The sequence below is a fragment of the Epinephelus moara genome, chromosome 2 (genome assembly GCF_006386435.1).
Source record: "Epinephelus moara isolate mb chromosome 2, YSFRI_EMoa_1.0, whole genome shotgun sequence".
Lineage (NCBI taxonomy): Eukaryota > Metazoa > Chordata > Actinopteri > Perciformes > Serranidae > Epinephelus > Epinephelus moara.
Genome location: NC_065507.1, coordinates 15,508,501 through 15,529,617, shown reverse-complemented (window position 1 = coordinate 15,529,617; position 21,117 = coordinate 15,508,501). Strand labels below are relative to the sequence as shown.

The 21,117-nt window shown below is 41.3% G+C and overlaps 1 protein-coding gene across 4 annotated transcripts in view; it reads left to right on the top strand.

Moving 5' to 3' along the window:
* LOC126401870 (arf-GAP with Rho-GAP domain, ANK repeat and PH domain-containing protein 1-like) overlaps positions 1–21,117 on the top strand; it is a 68,042-nt gene that overhangs the window by 23,666 nt on the left and 23,259 nt on the right. For 3 of the 4 annotated variants that reach the window (XM_050063424.1, XM_050063408.1, XM_050063434.1), the window contains exons 3-14: positions 467–636; positions 2,805–2,893; positions 2,978–3,060; positions 4,968–5,090; positions 5,486–5,555; positions 6,237–6,357; positions 6,525–6,709; positions 7,136–7,242; positions 8,182–8,381; positions 8,712–8,797; positions 9,356–9,538; positions 20,736–20,910. In XM_050063424.1, the coding sequence (XP_049919381.1) occupies positions 467–636; positions 2,805–2,893; positions 2,978–3,060; positions 4,968–5,090; positions 5,486–5,555; positions 6,237–6,357; positions 6,525–6,709; positions 7,136–7,242; positions 8,182–8,381; positions 8,712–8,797; positions 9,356–9,538; positions 20,736–20,910 (1,592 nt within the window). The remainder of the gene's footprint in view (positions 1–466; positions 637–2,804; positions 2,894–2,977; positions 3,061–4,967; positions 5,091–5,485; positions 5,556–6,236; positions 6,358–6,524; positions 6,710–7,135; positions 7,243–8,181; positions 8,382–8,711; positions 8,798–9,355; positions 9,539–20,735; positions 20,911–21,117) is intronic. The other variant, XM_050063415.1, reaches the window with a different exon arrangement.

Sequence of the window (21,117 nt, the reverse complement as noted above, 5' to 3'; positions counted from 1 at the left end):
CTTGTAGGGTGAGGCAGGTTCAGACTTGCCAGGAACCAGAAATTGAGAGGGGAAACTGACAGTCAGAGAGCTGAGGGACGCTGTTTTGCCACAGCTCTGGGATCTCTCTTAGTAACACAGTAGCAGTCAATAATGTGGACTGAATCAGGTTATCAGAGTGATTCTTTTTTTTTCATACAGTACTAACTTCTGACCAGCTCCTCTGTGGAAAATTTATTGCCTGCAACTTTTTTTTCGTAGTATGTGCTTGGAGAGAAATCTCAAATGCTGTTATCTCTGTGCTGTGGAATAAGACAAGACAAGAGCGAGGTGTCAAAGGGAAAGGTCTTTATTCCCTACAGAGGATGTATAGAATCAGCCATCTGCGTGGGATTTTCACTCGTTCCCAGATTGCAGCTGTGTCTGAGGACTCCCCTCCTGCTCTACAAACCTCTGATGACCTGTCCTCTACCCCTTTATCCTCCAGCCCCTCGCCCACCAAGACCACTGTTGATGAGATGCAGAAAGACCAAACTCCACAGGTCCCACCTCGAACCAGGACACCCCAAACTGTTGAAGACACACATCAGTCAACTCAACCTGACACTCAGCCGGCTCTGCCTGCCAGGAGAGTCCCCCAACCTCCCCGTGAGTCCCGTAAGTAGCATGTAGATATTTATAGAGACTGGATTAAAGGATGGAGTGAGGTGGGGAACAACATGCTGTAATAGTCCACAGCTGGATTCGAACCATGGGTCATGTTCGGCATCTTAACCCCTGAGCCACTGGAGGTTATGAATTATATTGAATCTCCATTTCTGTATTTACAGTAGAGCTTGAAAAAAACATGACTTCATGACTTTCTGTTAAGTTCTGTTTAAATGGTGCTGAAATATTGTTAAACCAAAATCTGTATCTGCACAGTATTTCACTCAGCACATGTACTTGAATATGAATATATCTTCCCTGTTTACACCAGTGTTACTTTACTTTTGACCTGGGGTTCAGATTTGGGGAAGAGTGTCAGGTGGCCAGCCAACCATTTTCTAATTCACAGTGAAGATAAATTGATTCACAGTGGGGATTTTTTGTATTTTGAATGTTTGAAGCTTGTTAATAAAAGAAAAAACTAGTGCCAGGGGAGGATTCCCCAGAACATCTGACAGAGGTCGGGGCTAATTATTTATATAGTAATTGTGAATGTTTGTTTGACCTCCTATCATTTTGCAAAAGTGGCAAAGCACGTTGAGTCTCCCTACTTCAGGCTGCTTTCACTTGAGTACCAGTGTGAGTTGGCGTTATGGAGCAGGTGGCACAGTTTTTGAGCTTACCAGTCTTTGTAGAGTTGAACAGCAGTAGTATCACCAGGGCACCATCATGGAGCTCTGCATTTGAGCCTTTATCAAATAAAATTAATTTAAAAAAATCTGTGTGTAGCCGTAAACCATATGTGAGCCTCATAATGGAGGTAACATAGCCTATTAAGTCTAAATTAATAAATTTTAAATTTTAAATAAATTAATAAAGATAGCCTAAATGAGCATTCCTTAATATGCTTTAACACAAAGTGGCCACTGTGTGGTGCACTATTTATGATTATTTGATACTTTAACTTTGCAGAGCTGGCAGTGACAGCAAACAAATCTGTCCACGCATTGCTAAATTCTCTATTTTATTCCAAGACTTTAACTTTTTGGATTTGGCATCCATAGCTAATCAGCTAGGAAGACTCAAGACTAGCTACCGCTATCCAGGTTTAGCAAAATTTCGAGGAAAATGTGCCATGCAGTAGCTGTATTACACACATTTAGCTGTTGAAATGTTAAAACTTTTTTTATTCTGCATATAGGCTTCACATTTTTACAATTACAGAATGCAAAAATTTCTTTAGGCCTATTTTAAAAAAATACCTATTAGTCATTTCCATGTAACTTTTTTGTCAAAGCTACAGGAGCCACAGGGGAGGGGCCACCTCTGTACATGTTGTGTCTTTTGCAGTCATTTTCTCAGCTTGATATTGTTAAACCTCTCCTACATGCTGCAGGAAATATGACTCTGCTTAATATTTGTTATTTAGTCGCTCAGCCTGAAAAGCTAGTTCTTACGAGATGGAAAAACAGAGAGAGTCCTGCCACACTGTCAGACTGGTACCTGCTATAAGCCCAGTAACAATCTCAGCTCTACTTCACAGACCATTTAGTCTCTGTGTTCACAAACATAGATTAACACACTCTAATCAAGAACCAGATAACTTGAATAACTGGTATTATCAGTGCTGTTATTTACTTTTAGTCATATTCAGTTTCCCTACTCATGCTTTATTAGCCTTTCATTGTATTTCCCAGAATGACATCTAGTAACCTTTGTAGAGAAAGAATGTAAACGTGTTGAGTTTATCTGTGGGTTTCATGAGAGCCAAGTGAAGTCGGCTTCAAAATGTTCAGCATTCATTCTGCAGATTTATTTTCCCTGTACATCTGTCCTTGTTTCCCAACTAAAAAATGGAAACACTACAATCCACCAGAGATCCAAAACTAAGCATATACTTTGTGTATTACCTATACTGCAAGCACAGAGAGCAATAATGTTGCCATTGTCCCAAGTCAGAAATTAGTAGTTAGCCCAATACGCAAAGGCAATATGTCTGTTTAGTGCTGCTGTGTTGCATTATGGTTAATTATTGAGTGTCAGTACAGATAGACATACAGTAAGTACAATCCTGCCTAGTTTATCTTTAAAGGTTTCCCGCGAACCGGACTTGAACTGCACTGACTAACTAAAGCAGTACAACTCCCACTGATCTCATCTTCTGCTCCCTCCCACAGGGTTGGATTCACTCGATGACAACTCTGATGACTACGAGGATCCAGACTTGTTTTACCCCAGTGCTCATTCAGTGAGCGCACCAGACAGGGTAAGTGAGAACATATCCTTCTTTTACACCCTTCTGTCTCTTCTCCTCCTGCACATGGTGAATGACGGCTGTCTCCTCCTTTAGGATATGTCCCTGCAAGTGCCCATCCGGCCAAAGAGACGGTGCAATTCTTTGTGCAGCGATGATGAGCTGTTGGATGATGACGAGTGAGTCATGCGTCAACACACAAACAAACCATTTACAAACGAGGAAACTCACAATTAGGCTGCACAATAGAAAAACGCCACAAACACAACAAACAGCCACAGAAACAGATTTGACCTTTGTAGTCAGTACATTGCTGACCGTGGTGATCAACACACTCTGTAGCTTCGATGTAAGGTTGTGGTTTTGAATGCTGTTTTCAGATATGTTTGTTTGTCCTCCAGAATTCATCTAAGTCTTTTTTTGCTCAATGAATATTTACTTTGCGTTTTGTTTTACTATTACTCAAGTTCATTTTAAAATACTTTAACTTGAGTTCTCTGTGCCCTAAAGCTAAATATGATTACTAGTATAGTTTAGTGTAGAGGCCTGACTCATCCACTGAGCTGCCTTGGACTTTTTGAGAGTGTTGTCATTGTGCAGTGTAGGATGTGATTATGAAGCTATAATTTAAATAGAGCTTGTAATAATAGCAAAATATGCGTCAAAACAGGGTTGATCACATTACACAATACTACTCTTTTGTGCAGTGGTGATTCCAGAACTTTTTCAGGGGGGGTTCATAGTGTTTTCCTTACAAAGACAAACGTACAGCTTTAATAAGAAGGAGTACCCTGATTAAAGGAACAAAATTTTCACAGGGAAAAGCCTTAAAAACACCACACAGAGGCCTCTAATTATTTTTGATTATTTTCGGTGGGGGTGGGGTGGGGGACAGTGATTGTGTCATGGTGGCCATGCCCCCCCCAGCCACCCCTTGGTAGCGCCACTGCAACAACTTTCTTGGCAATCTATTTCATCCACAAATGATTAAATCTCTATGCACAAGAGCATGACACAGCGTTTTGAATTGCATTCATGCACATTACCAGGCATGCAAAGATGTAGAAAATTCCAAGCCTTGATGCACACACAGATTTCAGAGCATGACGACTGTAAACCCTGACAAACTCAGTGCAAGCGTGCCTATAGCTCTGTAATTCTTAAAGTCAGTTTCAGGTTTAGCCAATGTTGCTACAGCCTTCCTGGTTTATTCAGTAGAAATGGTACATACTTCCTTCAAAATGTTTTACTGCTGTATTTTTTCTTTTTCTTTTTTTGATTAACGTGGTTTTTGCCCATTTAGCTTGCTTAGATAAAACTGGCTGTTGTATAAATACTGTGATCTCTTACAGTAAATGATTGGTTTACTCAGCTTTCCAAGCTTTGTAGTAGTTGTAAGTTCACAAAGCACAAATCTGACCTTAGTAAAATCTTATTTTGAATAGCAATGCCCCTTTATTCAGTATCTGCATCAGCATACTTGTCAGTCAGTAAAACAAGACCGCCATATAGAGGCAAGTGTGCAAGAGGTTTAGAAAGTTAATTTTAAGTCACTGACTGGAGCTTCAACTTTAGATTGTTAGCGAGGTTTATGACAAGACTACGCAGCTGGTTTAAGTGATTTTGAATAACTAATCAGACTGAAACTTTTAAAAGTAGCTTCTACCTTTAGAAACTGAATCACTTGTAAAAGTTCAGAAATAATGTATTGACTGCTTGATTGTAAATCTAGTCAGCAAATGCCCTCTTGTCTCATGATTATCAACATAGCCACCAGTTGGATAAAAACTATCACAGAACTTATCCCTGGCGTCCTGCAGAAACCTCTAGGCAATGACCTTGGTTTCCATGGATACACAAAATATACATGTGTAGGTTTCGTTGCTGATAAGTTCAGTTAATGAGTAGTATGATACAATAACTAATAGATTTATTTGTTTAGAAAAAGTATGCAAGATTGTACCAACATTAATTTCAGGGTTCTTTCTGTTAATGTGATTTAATTACTGTGTGTGTGTGTGTGTGTGTGTGTGTGTGTGTGTGTGTGTGTGTGTGTGTGTGTGTGCTTATTTCTGTCCATCTAAAGTCATAGCCTATGGCACGATGAAGGCACTGACAGTGTTTATCTGGCTCAAGCCACGAAGGACACCAGCCCTCAGCTTACTGCTGTCATCAAGATGGGCTGGCTGGACAAGAATCCACCTCAGGGGTAGGACTGACAACACATGCACACACAAGCTAAGGTTGTGCTGAGATAAAGGCGTCAACCACAGAAACTCTACCCCCAGATATCTGCTGTGTTCATGACATCAGCACTATCTCAATCACACTTTAAACATGACATTAATACAAAATAACAAGTTATGCTCTCACTGTGTTTATACTTTCATGCCTCTCATTCTATTACTCACGAAATTACTTTTAACATGGTTTGCTTGGTTTTATATGCTTTACAAGGAGTATTAATAATTACAGTAATACAGTGATAAAACAGTTGCTAAGTTGCTGAGTTTAATCATGCAACACCTCTTTCCTAGTTCCTCTTTACAGTAAATGAGTTTGTACTTCATGCTGTTTAAAATATGTCTGTGCTCTTGTTGACAGGGCCCTTTATTATCAGAGACGATGGGTCAAGCTGGATGTTGACTACCTGAGATACTTTAACAATGAAAAGGTAACAACAGACATGTACAGTAACTCCATCACATCATCACATTAGTCAGAGCCAGATGTCAGCACCACAGCAGCCTGCCAAACTGTCACCACGCTGACTGGCAGCAGAGACCTCTGGATGAAATAGTTTTCAACTGGGCTCAATTGGATTCGATTGTCCCTGGCTGTCTGTCACATGCAGGGGATGTATACATGTAGTGAAAACATAAAGCTCGGAGCAAAACTAGGGGCTGTGACCTGTAACTACAGATATAACATACAAGCAGCAGGAGATCTGTGTGATTTAAACAGCTGCCTGTGCATATAACATTGTATGAAGCACGACAAACAAGACAAAAAAATGTGGAGTCCTGTGGTGACATGCTTCACATGAATGCGTCTCGGAGCCGTTGTGGATTGAAGTATTTGACAAGATGGAAGTGTTATCTGTTCTGTGAGACTGTCAAGTAGCGGATGTCATATATGTTTCAAAAAGCACTTTCCGTGTGGATTTCCCATCAGACACACTGATACATTTAGACTATATTTCCAACTCACGCACATGCAAACATGAACACACACTCACCCACACACTTCCTGCTGCGATGCCATGTTAGATGTGGATCTGTTTAACAGAGTAGTTGTTGCTGTGTGTGTGTGTGTGTGTGTGTGTGTGTGTGTGTGTGTGTGTGGCGTGTTGTAGGAGGTGTATTCTAAGGGGATCATTTCCACTGGCTTCATCACTAATGTGACCAGCGTGGGAGAGCTGAAGTTTGAGGTCGTCACAAACAACCGAACATTCATCTTCAGGGCTGAAAGTGAAGGTCTGTCCGATCCATCTGGTCATCTGTGTTTTCACTCAAAAAAATAATACATATAACCATCTGTAAGATGTCATGTGCATATGTCGCATGCATGCACAGATATGCTTCTATCTTGGTTCACATATATTTGTGTGTGCATTCATGCATGTGTTTTTACAATCATCCAGCGGAGAGGAACAACTGGGTGGATGTGCTGCAGGACTGCACCAGGGGGCGCCATCGACGCAGCACCATGAACCCTGGCTCACCTATGACCCCCGACCATCAGGGCTATTTGGAGCTCAGAGGGTTACGCTCCAAACTTTATACTGTTGTTGCCTCAGATAAAGTCTTCCTCTACAAAAACATGGAGGTAAGGACCGTCTGTGTGACTGCAGAGATGAGCAGTGTGTACAGATCATGTGGTAGTAGTGTCGTCCTTATTTTGAAAAATACTATATAGAAGAAATCTCAGTATTAAATTGGGTTCTTTTAAGTGATTAACACACATCTGCTGATCCATGGTCTTTGCAGAAAACCACAGATGAAATTGATGACAGGGCTCTCAAAGGCTTTCTCTTCACATTTCCAATTTAACAGTGTTTAAGGTTATCGAATTCATCATCAACTGACATCATCGTCTAAATTTAAGGTTAAAGTTGTAGATAAACTAGCAGAGATTCTTTCAGCCTTGTTAAATGAAACAGTAAAGTTAGTGTAAAACAGCAATTTTAAACAAAAAGTTGAGCAACTGACCCAAAAACATCTTGTTTTTTTAATTTATTTTTGTTATTTCCAGGACTATCGTATAGGAGTGGGCATCACATCCATTGAGATGAACGTAGGAAATATTAAAGAGACAGATCGTCGTGGCTTTGATCTCACCACACCTTACCGCATATTCAGGTACTGCATGTACACAGAAATGCAACATACACACACACACACTTACTGACTCTCTCTGCCATGTTTAGAGTACAGTAAATTTAAACTCTCGACCTGGATGTGTTACTTTGTGTATATGTCTTCTCTGAGTTTCCGTACATAGTCTGATGGATTATTACTTTTCTCATCTCAAATTGATTTATGTTTTCCCATAAGGGTTTAAGTGCAGTGGTAATCATTCTTCTTTGTAAGCCAACAGCTCTGTTGGTCTTGGTGCCAGGATACTTCCGGGAAATTAGATCATGTTGTTTTACTGAGAACTCCCACTGTCCAGCTATCCTCAGAGTCCTCAGCTGGACATCTTTGGAGAATGTGAAAAGCCCTTTGTATGAGTGTGTGTGTGCATCTGTGTGTGTTTTTGTGTGAAGAAGAGTGAGGGCGATGTGTGTGCACAAGTGTTTGTGTTGGTCTGGTGTGTGTGGTCTTTTGGCTGACAGTGCACAGCCTGCAGTGCGAGGGCTCAGCTTGACAGGATGGGGAAATCTGAAAAGGCTTGTGTATTTGTATAAGAGTTTGACTGTGAGTCAGTCTGTGTCTCGGTCTAAGTGTGCATTTGTGCAAGTCTAGTTGTTTGAGAAGTGTGTGTATGTGTATTTAAGGACAGAGACCAATGTGTAGTTAGACAGATGAGAAGAGGAAGGATCCAGACATGCGAGTCTGCGTCAAGCCACAAATCTGTGTGTGTGTGTTTGTATAGTTTCCATTCTTTGACTTTGACCCAAGTATATTTAGCAAAACAGAAGCAGAATAGGAATCAGTCCTCAGAGGGCTCATGAGCATAAGGACACACTCACACACACAGGGCAGACACAGGCTTTCTCATTTCTGTCACTTGGTAATTGTTGTCGCCACCATCATGTCGGCTTTAACGCTCGGCCGTGTGTTTGTCTCTGTCCGCAGTTTCATGGCAGAGTCAGAGCAGCTGCGAGAGCAGTGGGTGGACGCCATGCGGGATGCGATAGGTGAGGCGTTGTCGAATAGAGAGGTGGCAGAGCGGATCTGGGCGGAGCCTAGCAACAGTTTCTGTGCCGACTGTGAAGCTCCCAAGCCGGAATGGGCTGCCATCAACTTGTGCGTGGTGGTCTGCAAACGATGCGCAGGTTTGTGTGTGGGTTTTGGAATTGTGTGTATTTTTGTGTTCATGTGTGGCATGTGCATCAATGCACAATTGTCAATGTGAATATTTGCTGTTTAACAGAGTTTTGATACTGTCAGCATGTTTTTGAGTAGCTTCAATTTTAAACATGTCTTCGAAATGTGTTTAGAGTTATCTAAATACATACTTTTTCTGCTGTGTGTGGCAATGATATAACAAATATCAATTATCTTGGTGTAAAAACTCTCATTGGAGTTGTTGCATTAGACTGTCACAGTACTGTTACATAGTCTGTATGTACTTTGTCTTCAAAATGTGTGTGTGTCTGTTCTAGGAGAGCACAGAGGGCTGGGTCCGAGCATCTCAAAGGTTCGTAGTCTGAAGATGGACAGGAAAGTCTGGACAGAGGAGCTCATACAGGTACACACACACACACACACACACACACACACACACACACACACACACACTCATTTATACTGAGGTAGCAGTTTATTAGGTACACTTGTAAGTCAGTCTAATACAATAGCCCTGCAGTTAATCTTTTTGAAGCTTACAGTGTCAAGTTTCTTTCTGTCTAAGATGTATTAAATGACTATACTGCGAACATCAAGTATTCATTGTGACATTCATTTTTTTTCAAGCCACCGGCATGAGACTCGCTTCAGTGTTTCAGTTCTCTTGCTCTCCCCTTATGGTTCTTTCCCTGTCACAGCCACAAAATGAAAAACAAAACAGACTCACAAACACATCACAGGCTCACACTCATCCCGCCCATTCAGACTACTCTCTCCTGGGCGATAGTGTGAACAGTGAGGCGTGTGTTGCAGTCTGCATCTGCAGTGCTCCAGGGCCGCTGCGGCAAAGACAAAGCCTTTATAAGTGGGGTGTCTGCCCTACCAGATGAGCTAGTGGGCGCCCCCTCCTACTTTTGTTTTAATGTGGACATACCTTTCCTAAATCCTACCTGTTGTGCAGGTGTTCATTGTGCTGGGCAACAAACGGGTAAACAGTTTCTGGGCAGCTAATGTCCCACCGAGTGAAGCTTTGACACCCTCGAGCTGCAGCGAAGAGAGACGGCGCTTCATCACCAACAAATACCGGCAGGGCAAGTACAGGAAGTACCACCCTCTTTACGGAAACCAGAAGGAGCTCAACAATGTGAGTTAAATTCATCTATTTGGTTGTTTTTCTTTTGTCTGTGTTACTCTTGACTTTGAATATATACACTACATTTCTGTGGTTATAATAAGAAATGAGTTAGAGTGTGTCAGTTGACAGTTGAGAAAGAGAGGGGAGATTTAGAGACAACGGAGATGGTTGGTTTAGCAGTCCGCTATGACTAAATTGTGACTCCATTCATTTATTCGCTGTCTGACACACATCACATCTGGATGTAGTAGTGACCACTCCCTTTTCCTCACTATATAGAGCCTCCTTTAAGATTCTTCCCGGCAGCAGCGTGCATATTTCTCATAGAGGGTCACAGGCTTAGTTGTGACTGGATTTTGCACGGACATATACACACACACACACACCATACACTGTACATATACATGCCTCCTACTCAGACCGTGACTAAGATTCCAAGAATAAAGAAGTGACCAGGCTGCTCTTGTACTGACCTGTTTGATAGTTTGATTGACGGACAGAGACAGCAAAGCAGGCTCTTCCCGTAAAAACACCTCAAAAGAACATAAAAAGAAGTCCCTTTGTGTAAATACACTTTTTAGAGTCTAACATTGCACTGAGGGAGAGGATTTATAAGCTCAAGTCTTAAATAGCAAGTATGTTGGCTCACATTTTTCCAGTCAGTGACAATAAAGTAGCCAGACTACCGTTAACTCTTAGAGTGCTTGATGTTTTTCTCCATTACCAGCTTGCTGATTCATGCTACATGTGTTGCTTCACCCCAAAGTGGGGCATTCAAGGGACTGATTTGAACTCACTGCAGCTGAAGTGTAACGCAGGTTTCCTTGCTTGCAAATGCTGGCTGAATCCCTGATTAAGTCCAGCACTTACAGCACAGTCTGCCAACTGCAGTAATCTGACATTCATAGTCAAACTAGATTAATTAGTAATTCAAGTGATGTTTTATTTGTTTCGAACTAGCTGTTGTGAATTCCTGGCGCGTGTCTGAGTCACAGGTGTTTCATACTAGTGGTGTAAGAATCAGCAGTGACCTCTGTGTAGACATGACACTGAAGTTAGGAATTACCTGTAGATAACAGCCAAATCAGGATGGACTAACAGCGTATAGGGTAGCTGAGAAAGCATATACTTTTGCCCTGCTAACACGATACAGTTGGTCAGTAAGAATCAGGACACTTGCGAATAGTTTCCAAAGACTTGAGTTGGGGGCTTTATATTGTGTCCTCGCCGTGCTCCACTGTGTGCGGTAAATGTCTTAGTGTGTCAGACCCCGCTGGGTCACTCATTAGCTGCTTAACCCACTTACTGCAAACAATGTGTGCTGCTCACAGACACACTGAGTGTGTGCGTGAATCACATTCAGCACCTGACTGACTTCTGTTTTTCCTCCCTCGAGCGTTCAGGCATGTCTGTGTGTGAGTGTGTGAGTCACTGTGTTTGGGATGTGCAGAAGGAGATGAAGGAATTTTTTTCATTGTTACACAAACACACACACACACATGCACACACCAATCACTGCTTGACTTGGTTTAAAACTTGTTCAGCTGCCAGTCCTTCCTTCTTCATTCAGTTCTCCTCCATGATTGCTATCTCCTTTTCCTGTTTCTAATGTCTCTCTCAGGCTCTCCAGAGAACGTGATCTCTCTTGATTTTCTACATCCGTCTGTCTTTTTAAACGCAGCCATTTAAACAGATGCTGCTCTACCTGTTCTTCTCTGTCCTGAATTAAATACTTGAAGTTCTTCAGCTCTGCGTGGCTCCTTTTTTAACCTGGGTGTGCCTTAGGAAATATTAGACTGTGCAATGTCTTTGTGTTAACTATGCAGTTATGATGAAATGGACAGTAAGGCAGTGAGTGTGTGTTTGTGTGAAAAGGACAGAGAAACAGATTTGTGAGTAGTAGAGTGTGTCTGGCTCACATTCAGGTTTGTTTATCTAGTCCTGGCTTTTTCCTTTCTTCTTTTGTTTTTCCTTTTTTCTGAACGTGACATCATTACTCACTGCTTAAGCTGGAATGTGCTCTAACTCCGCCTCTGCCTCTCCTCCCCTCCTCATTGTTTGGCTGCGACTGCAGAAGAAAGTTGATCTCCTCACTCCTGGCTCTTTCTCTTACTTTTTAAGTTGCTACTTTTCCTGAAGCAAAGTGTGAGTGTTAGTGACAATTGACATTCAGACAGAGGAGGGATTGAAGGGAACTGGGAACTTCCAGGTGAGGTTGTGTGTGCTGGTGAGCTCTAGGAGAGGGTAGTGAAAGTATACTGTGTGTTTGCATATATGTGTTTTTTCTGATTACCTCTGTAAAGAATGTGACTTTTAACAAGGTCAGTGTGATTGTACGAATGTGTGTCAATGGACTTTGAATTTCTTACAGTATGTGATCTCAGTGCAATTGAACAAACACATATTTGCGGGGCATAGTTTCGTTCCGAGACTATAAGGGCTGCTGTATTGTATCTATGTCAGTGAGCACATTAGAGTTATTGTGTGTATGATTTTCGCTGCGAGTGGGCTGAGATACGTTAATGCATATTAATGTGTGTGTAGGCATGTTTCACTGCCTTTTTGCATTTTTGGCGTGTGTTGCTCTCTCTGTCTGAGCTTGTGTATATATGTGTGTGTGTGTGTGTGTGTGTGTGTGTGTGTGTGTCCATGTGTTCTCTGAGAGGAGATGATAGGCTCACCTCTGTCAATGGTCATCATTGTGTCTTTCACTCTATCTCTTCCTGCTTTGCTCCTCCTCTGTCTTTTCTTCTTTCTGTTGTACTAACTAGCTCTTAACTACTGATGTCTTCCTCAGACTTTCATACATTAACTGGGTTTCATATCCTCTTGGAAGAACATAGTGTTGATGTTTTTATGAAGGATTATTAAAATTGCAGGGAGAAAATGCCAATTTTCCGAGGGAAACTCAACTTGGTTTTCTTTTTTGTTACAGTCAGCCATTAGCCTGCCATCCTTCAAGGTGTATTTATATATCTTACCAATATATTATCCTTTTTCAGAGCTTTAAAGTGGTTAAAAAGTGTTTTTCTGTTTCCCTGTATGGGTTTGAGAGAGTGAAGAAAGAGCACTGGGTGGAGCATAAAAGATGTTTGACAGAGAAATGATCAGTATGACACTGAGTTATTTGACATAGAGGCAAGTGTTGGCAGTTTGAGAGTACATTTGTGTGTTTGCCAAGTCTAAGTTAGGAGCACTTGGCACAAATAAGGCTCCTATTATCATGCATATTTGCTGCATTTGATAAAGCTCCAGTGTGTGGGATTTAGAGGGATATATTGGCAGAAATGGATTGTAATATAATAAGTATGTTTTCTTTAGTGTAAAATCCCCTGAAAATAAGAATTGGTGTGTTTTCAGTAACTCAGAATGAGCTGTTTATATCTACACTGGGAATGGGTCCTCGTCCACATAGTCAGCCATGTTACACTGGCATGTTTCTACAGTAACCTGAAATGAGCAAGCCAAACACTGGCTCTAGGTAGGGTCATTAGCATCTTTGCTTTTTTACGTTTTTACGTCAGCCACCGTAGTTAGCAGCCCTTCTGTTACGAGACGAACAGTGTCGGACAAACTCTGGTTTTTAACGTGAAACTACTTCATTCAGTGTTTTTAGCATGTTAAATCACCATATTCATTTGTTTTGGAGAGGAAGAGATCTCTGCGGATAATTTGGCTCTGTAAAATTCAGAAAAAAGGAAGATCTAAGGTCTAGAGGCTGTCTGCGATGAGCTTAACAGTGTTGGAGAAACACTGATTTTTAATGTGAAACTGCTTGTTGCAGGTTTTTACTGGTTTCAACAACCTGGTCCATTTATTTTGAAGAGGAAGAGACCTGTGGATAATTTGTCTCCCAGTGAAAATCTCCTGAACAGTGAACACTGATGCAATCTTAACCGGGAGTTCACGTGTGGCACGTGTGATAAGTTTCAGCAGGTTGCAATCTGCAATCCTCCCTGCTAGATGCCACGAAATCCTTCACATGGCTCCTTTAAAACAGAGTTTCTAAAGACTATAAATGCCATTCACTGTTATGATCCCATGCTAGATTACACATGCAGTTTTTGTTATGAGCTTAAGCGAGTTTGAATATGAATATTCTCCGACCTGGACAACCACAACCAGTGAGTGATCCCAGTCTTCTTGAGCTTGTGTTTGTTGTGTCTGTGTTGACTGCATACTGGTGACAATCAGCATGTTATTGGTACTTATTATAGCAAACAGGCCGAGCTGAGAGGCAGTAGTAAAAACTCTTTATGGGCTTGTTTTTGTGCTTTTATGGTTTTGGAAAGTGGCTTCCACAGAAGAAAAGCTCCATTTCTCTCACCCTTTTCTTTCTGTCCATTCCCTGCTGTTGCTCATTCTTTTGTCTCATCTTTCGCTCCTTTTCCAGCCAGGTCCTCTCATGTCCTCATTCACACTGCAGCATTTTAGGTCATAAATCCTTTTCAATTGCACATGGAGATTGGATCTGCTTGCTTGTTTATTTCCCAATGCTTTTTTTCACCCTTCGTCTTTGTGTGTGACTGTTTTTCTTTTTTCCCCCGCTGTACAGTATTCATTCTTCTCTTCCCCTTCTTCATCTGTCTGGCTTTTCACATCCACCTCCGTCTCCATTTCCCTTTCTCTCCGTATACCGTCCCCGGTGAGGTAATGATGGAACATATGTGGATAACTACTCTTTCTCATCTGGATTCAATATATGGACGTGCATTCACACATATATAAATGTGTGTTTTTGTTTGGACGTTAAGTTAATGCTAAAATGGACAAAGCGGGGTCAGCTGCATGTGTGTGTCCGTACATAGGAGGTCTGGGCATATTATGTTGTTTGCAAGTGATTAATGTGCCTCACTGAAATGCTTTCATCTTGCTTTCATAATATTTTTCTTTCTTCTGTGCCTCTCATCTCTTTCTTTTCCTCCACTTCCAATTCTGTCCCATATAACTGCGAAGGCCAGATGGAGGCCTGTGATTTCAGACACACCCAGATAAAATCTCTCTCCCTCTCTCTGTCTCTCTCTCTCTGGGGAAATTGGGAAAGATTCTTGAATTCCCTTCTCTTCTCTCTTTCTTTGTGTGTGTGCGTGTGATTACATTACTCCCTGTTTCATAGGCAGCAGATGTTGGAGGGCGTGAGGTCTTCAAACACCCATTTCCTCACTGTACTTTGTTCTGATTGGTGCACTTCTCTTGGTCAGAGGGTCGTCTAATGATACATTACAGGACGCTGACCTACATACAACATGACTTTCACATGTATGTCCACATGGGACAGATCAGACGGCTGGTGCTGTTCATTTTTACTGGAACACTCACACGGTTATCAGGCTTAGGAATTTGTCATCACAAAGTGTCCCACTGTACTTGTTTGCACTAAGTTTCTGTTTCTGAGCTGTAGTGTGCATGTGGTCAAATTACAGTGTATCATAATATAGCTTGGCGTGTAGCACAGTGGCTAATGTTAGCCTGCTGGGATTGATCTGAAGTATTGACTTTTGTGGCTTGTGGCATCGGTACAGCTAAACCAGCTGGTCAGGTCAGCATAATGGTTAAAGCAACAGTTCACCCAAAAATCAAAAATACATATAATCACTGCGCTTGAGAAAGCATGCATTTACTCATGGATGACAGGCTCATGCTTGTGACAGCACGAGATGTGAACATTAATGGCGTCCTCCCGGCTGAGCTGTAACGTTAGCTAGCTCTGCGAAACATCGGAAATCTGCTTTTCTTTAGCGGGGTGGATTGTGGAAGACATGCAAGGTGATATGGTTGGGGGATGTAGTTTGGTAGAAATAATAGTTCCCACATGAACCTGCTCACAACAAGGTCTGTGGATTATCTTGAGTAACCGGGTCATGATTCCTGAAAAAACTCATTGCTTTAAAATAAAACTTTAATTTGGCGCTTGGAGCATCACAAGCTCAGTGCCTTCTAATTCCATATTGGAGAGAAGGTAGGCATATCTACGGCTAATTCATTCATTCATTCATTCATTCATTCATTCATTTTCTGTAACAGTTTATTCTGTTAGGGGTCCCGGGGGGGCTGGAGCCTATCCCAGCTGACATTGGGTGAGAGGCGGGGTACACCCTGGACAGGTCGCCGGACTATCACAGGGCTGACACATAGAGACAGACAACCATTCATGCTCACATTCACACCTATGACTAATTTAGAGTCACCAGTTAACCTGCATGTCTTTGGACTGTGGGAGGAAGCCAGAGTACCTGGAGAAAACCCACGCTGACATAGGGAGAACATGCAAACTCCGCACAGAAGGGCTTCCCCTACTCTGGGTTCGAACCAGGAACCCTCTTGTTGTGAGGCAACAATGCTAACCACTTCGGCCTATATCTCCAACACGCTGCAGCTCACACCAATACAACCAGACTGATAAACAGCACTACAGATGAGAGGAAAAAAAAAATATATATATTATTTTATGGTAAACTGTCCCTTTTAAAACAGATGAAATAGAGGTCAACAAATGCACAGCCATTTTCTCTCATCGCCCCAGTGACGCAAAGCAGGCTAAACCCATTTGTAGTGTATGGTCATACCAAATTTGAGGCTGTAAATGCCCAGTAAACAGCACTAGTTGAGTTCATTCTATGGTGAAAAAAGAGTTTGTTGGAAAATAAAGCAAAAGGCTGTAAGAGATTAGTGTAATAATGCAGGACAAATACATTACATCGTGTCTCCAGCAGAGGAAAGTGTGGAGCCAAATCTAAGCAGAAACAGGTGAGAGTCCAAAATGTCAATCAAACCCACCCCAGGGATCGGCACTCTGTCTACCACATGGAAACCATTGATTCAGTTTTCCAAGATGGTGCTGCAAACATACCGGCACGCTTGTATTTTTCCTACTGTTGTTTCATCTTGTTGGTATTCAGACTCCGATATAATCTTTTGAACTCTCTCACCTCGGCCGTTTCAGTGTTCCCCTTTACTCCAGTTGGACTTGTTTCCTCCCTTCAGCCCCGATCACAGATATGACTCATTTATTGTATCTGCTCTTATTCCAAAGTTTTAAAAGGGAAGACTGCTTTGTTTCCTCTTTTCTCTTCCTTTCTGCTACACTGTAATGTGATCAGCTCAACTGTACTGAAACACAGAACAAGTATTCAGAGTCAGTTGAGGTAAACAGAAAGCAGATCTGTTACATGTACCTGCCAAGAAAAAGCAGATTTATTCAGCTGTGTTCATAAGTACTGTCTCATGCCTGATGTTAGTTTGCGTTAAAGTGATTTAATTTATGATTTAAACAAAATAATTGGAAGAAGATGAAAAGACAGTGGTTAGTATGTTTTAATCACATCTTAACTCCCAACATTCGCAACTCTAGAAAACCAAAACTACCATTATACCTCCTAATAAAGTCTAAAGTCTAAAGTCTAGCCCTTTTTGCACTGGACTGGTGTTGCCCAGGGTGCTCTGGTAATTTCTTACAAAAACGGAGGTTGTCTGCGATCTCAATCCTTTGTGAATCTGCCATGTCCATAAGTTTGTCAAGAAAAAATTCCATGGCAAATTGCCTTCCATTTGTATGATAATATTACTCCTGTGCATACCAGCATCTCGGTGATTTGGTCTTTCTGTTTTCCCTCACGCCTTTATTCTCCATCTTTTCCCTTTGACAGTCATGGAGGCTGCAACTTTGAAAGACCGCATTTTGGGTGCAGAGGGTTCATGAAAACTCGTTCGCAGAAAAAGCAAGCTCAAATAAATCAGAAGAGCGAAATCTAGAAGGATGATGAGAGATAACGTGAGAATGTGTGGCAGAATTTATTTTGTTTGTTTAACCTACATGTAAAAGAAAAAAGGAGGTTAACACTGTACATCACAGCCAGTGGTGCTTTGTAGCGCTTCAGTGTTGTGTAGAGAGGAGTTACAAATGATTGTGCGCACCATATCCAGGAGATAATGTTAGTAAATTTGAGCAAAATACAGACTTGGCTAATGTGTGGCATGAAACATAGACATGGGGGGATCATTTCTAAATCACGTGAGGTCCCCAGGTAATACTAGTCAAGGGCTTTCATTCACCAAAACTCATAAATATCTGTAAAAATCAGCCAGTTAGGTTTTGCTGTGCTATGAACATAAATTTACCTTGTGAATCCCTTTGGAGGACATCTTTCATTATTAGTGTCCGCTTGTGAATTTGATATAAGAAGTATTACAGGAAGTTGGGGTTATTTCAGTATCTATCTTTAAACAGATGTTTGGTAATTTATTCATTTACTGTTTGTTCCTTGTCTTGATAATGTTAATATTACTCTAGGTCATTCTTTACTTCTGTCTTCAGTTTGGTTCTGCATTATATCTCCACTTTTAATAGGTCACCGGCATTTTTAGTAGACTTGCACCTGATATATCGGCAGTGCTCGGAATCGGGCCGGTTTTCACGTGATCGGCCATGACCTGCGACGGCCGATCAGTCTAAAATATGCCAATTTAAAACGCCGGTCAAATTTCCGCCCTACCGCATGATTGACATCCAGCAGCGCACACACGCACATGTGCAACTCATGGCTTGGGCAATGTGAGGAAGTGAAACATGGGCGGCTTCTCCCCTTAATCATTCACACACACACATCAAAAGAGAGAAAGTTGTTAATTGTCCATGTTAAACTGAACTGCGGAGCTCTCACTGCTGCACTGTGCCGCTTGAAAGTGACGAGGCGTGTGTCCGCGGGCGCGTCCTGAAGACCTGTGTGAATTTTTCACAGGAGATATTTTTACTTTTGTCTATTCAAGAAATTACCCACAAATGCTATACACCAAGAATTCTTATTTTATTTATCTATGTTTTTATTTATGTAGACCTTTTTTACTTATTTATTTTAATACTGTACCTGAAGTTATATTTGAGCAAAAAGGAAAATGTTTCTTAACCTATGTCACTGTTTTTGTTTGTTTGTTTGTTTGTTTGTTTGTTTGAGATGATTATTGAAAAGCTGGTTGTTGTTTGAGATGATTATTGAAAAGCTGGTTGTATCTTGGTTAAAATGTTCTAATAAAGGAAAGATCTCAAGATCACACAATATCTTGTTGTGCTGTAAAGTGGTTTGAAAAAAATGAAATCGGAATCGGCCATCCAAACACTCTGCAAATCGGAAATCGGTATCGGCTCAAAAAATTGTAATCGGTTTAGACATAAAATGTATATTCCAATGTACTTGAAAATGGCACCTGTGTTATTTGATCCATGTGTAACGGAGAGGAAGCTGTTGAAAACAATGGCAGATCATTGTAGCCTCTATAGAACAATATATATACGTATATGTGGATGTGTTCCACTCCAGATGGCTGACTAGCTTTTTGTTCATATGTTTTCAATGGTGTGTGAGACAGAAATGCAATTTGTCTCTGTCATTTGTGTGTGTGTGTGTATTGGGGTTTTTATTGTGCAATTTTAATCTGTGTTAATTGGTTTGTTTGTCTTTACTGTATGTGTGTGTGTGTGTGTGTGTGTGTGTGTGTAGAGGCTCAACGCTGCTTAAATAGAGGAGGGGTTCTGTCTGTGTGTGTGACAGAGTACTGTGGAATTTCTCAATCAGATCCAAAAGAGCTTATTGGTTTTAACCGAAGACAGACTGCTGTGTATGTATATGTGTGTGTGTGTGTGTGTGTGTGTGTGTGTGTGTGTGTGTGTGTGTGTGTGTGTGTGTGTGTGTGTGTGTGTGTGGTTGCATGACTGGTTGAGTTCCTCAGCTGTAACAACACTGCATCCCTCTCTTCTCAGTCATAACATCTTTCCTATTCTGCCTCCCTCTCCTTCCACTTTCTTTGCATTTGGGTTTAAAATACTTGGACAACATTTCAAGGCAATAGTTTTATTTTCTTCTTGGTTGTCAGGTGCAGAAATCTGTATTTGTTTGACATCATCTGGCTTAAAACCAAATAATCTTCAAATGACGATGATAATCCACTTTAAGCAATTAAAAAAACGTTCTTTGTTCTGAGTGTGGGAAGATTTTCCCATTTGGAGTTTTGATGTTTGTTTTCTGCTTTCAAAAATGTATTGTTTTCTCTTTTTCCAAAAATGTATGTCATTTTTTTTATAAATGTCCCACCAAATCTGCGTGCATTTGTAATGTAATTAGTCCACTTGTATGTAATGGGAATGCTGGAAATATGACAATAGTTCCTTCGTTGAAACAGAGAGCAAATGTAACAGCAAATGTAAAACTTCAACTACAGCAATCAATGAAATATAATCTTAAGAATAACTGTGCAGCCCCACACAAGAGCAGCAAAAGTTTATCAGACCAGTCAGCTTCTCATCCGCTCTTAGGTCAGTGTGCACCTCACCAAGCAAAAGGTTCATGGGGACTTGCAGACTAATCACTATGAAATGGCTGCAGGTTGCTTTATCATTAAATGTGCATACAGTGGATTTAGAGTGGACTCAACAACTGGCACAAGACTCTAAACACTTGAGAACACTGCTCACTCCATAATAATAACCTCCACAGGGCCTGTAAATCCCCAAATAATTACCTGAGGTTTTTATTGACAGTGCAGTTTATTTGTTTTCCAGTAATAAGAGAGAAGAAACTGCATTAGCTTCCACTTGGTAAAGGCTTAACAGTGCTGCGGTGTTGACAGACACTGGCCTGAGTAAAGCAATCAGACTGCTCATTACACTGTTGGTGGTTGTGGATCTGCAAAGGGCCTGCTGCAGCTCTTACCCTGCCTACACACACACACACACACACACACACACACACTGGGTTTGACCCTCAGCTGTTTCCTGACAGCGGTTCACATGACATGATTAAAGCTAGGTCAGCACACCACATTACAAAAGTCATCAGTTCATTATCAGTTTAGTATCGTCCTTACACTTCTTTTTAATCTCTGCCTTCCTCTGTCTCACTGTCACTGCCTCTTCCTTCCCCACCCTGCTGCTTTTGTCCTTCTAGCAACACTGGGATTTAATCGTATTGAAATAGTGTGTCTTTATTTCATCTTACCAGGTTGTAGGTTAACTGTATTAGGTCAGTTTAGAAGTTGTGCTAATCTAACTTGTGCATGCTGTGATCATATTTTACTTAGATCTGACAGCAGCATTCTGTACACTGAAAGGCTCGAGGCCATTTCACAAGCAACACGTCACAGTCTCCATCTGTTATTTTTATACATGAGGATTTAATTGTGTTTCGGTTTTCTCTTCCTCTCTCCTTCTCCCCAGGCTCTTTGTATAAATGTACAGTGCAGCGATGTGTTGGAGACGCTAAGCCTGATTTTCTGCGGTGCAGATGTAAATTGTTCAACTGGTATGGCAAGTTGGCCCTCTGTTCTGTCACTGGCCAACGCACACTCTCAACCCTTACAGGCTGAGTTACTCAGCCACAATCTCAACACAGGTACGGGAAGACTGTGCGCACACGGTCACATACATATATATATATCAGATTGTTAATCAGTGATGTGTGATATACTGTGCTGATTGACATTTGGGTTGGATCTATGCCAGCTTTATGTAAAGATTAAAAAAGGGATTATATTGTACATTGTGACAGTTTTGTTTAAGTCAGACTCAGGATGAAAATAGCTCAGCCTCAGCTTACGTA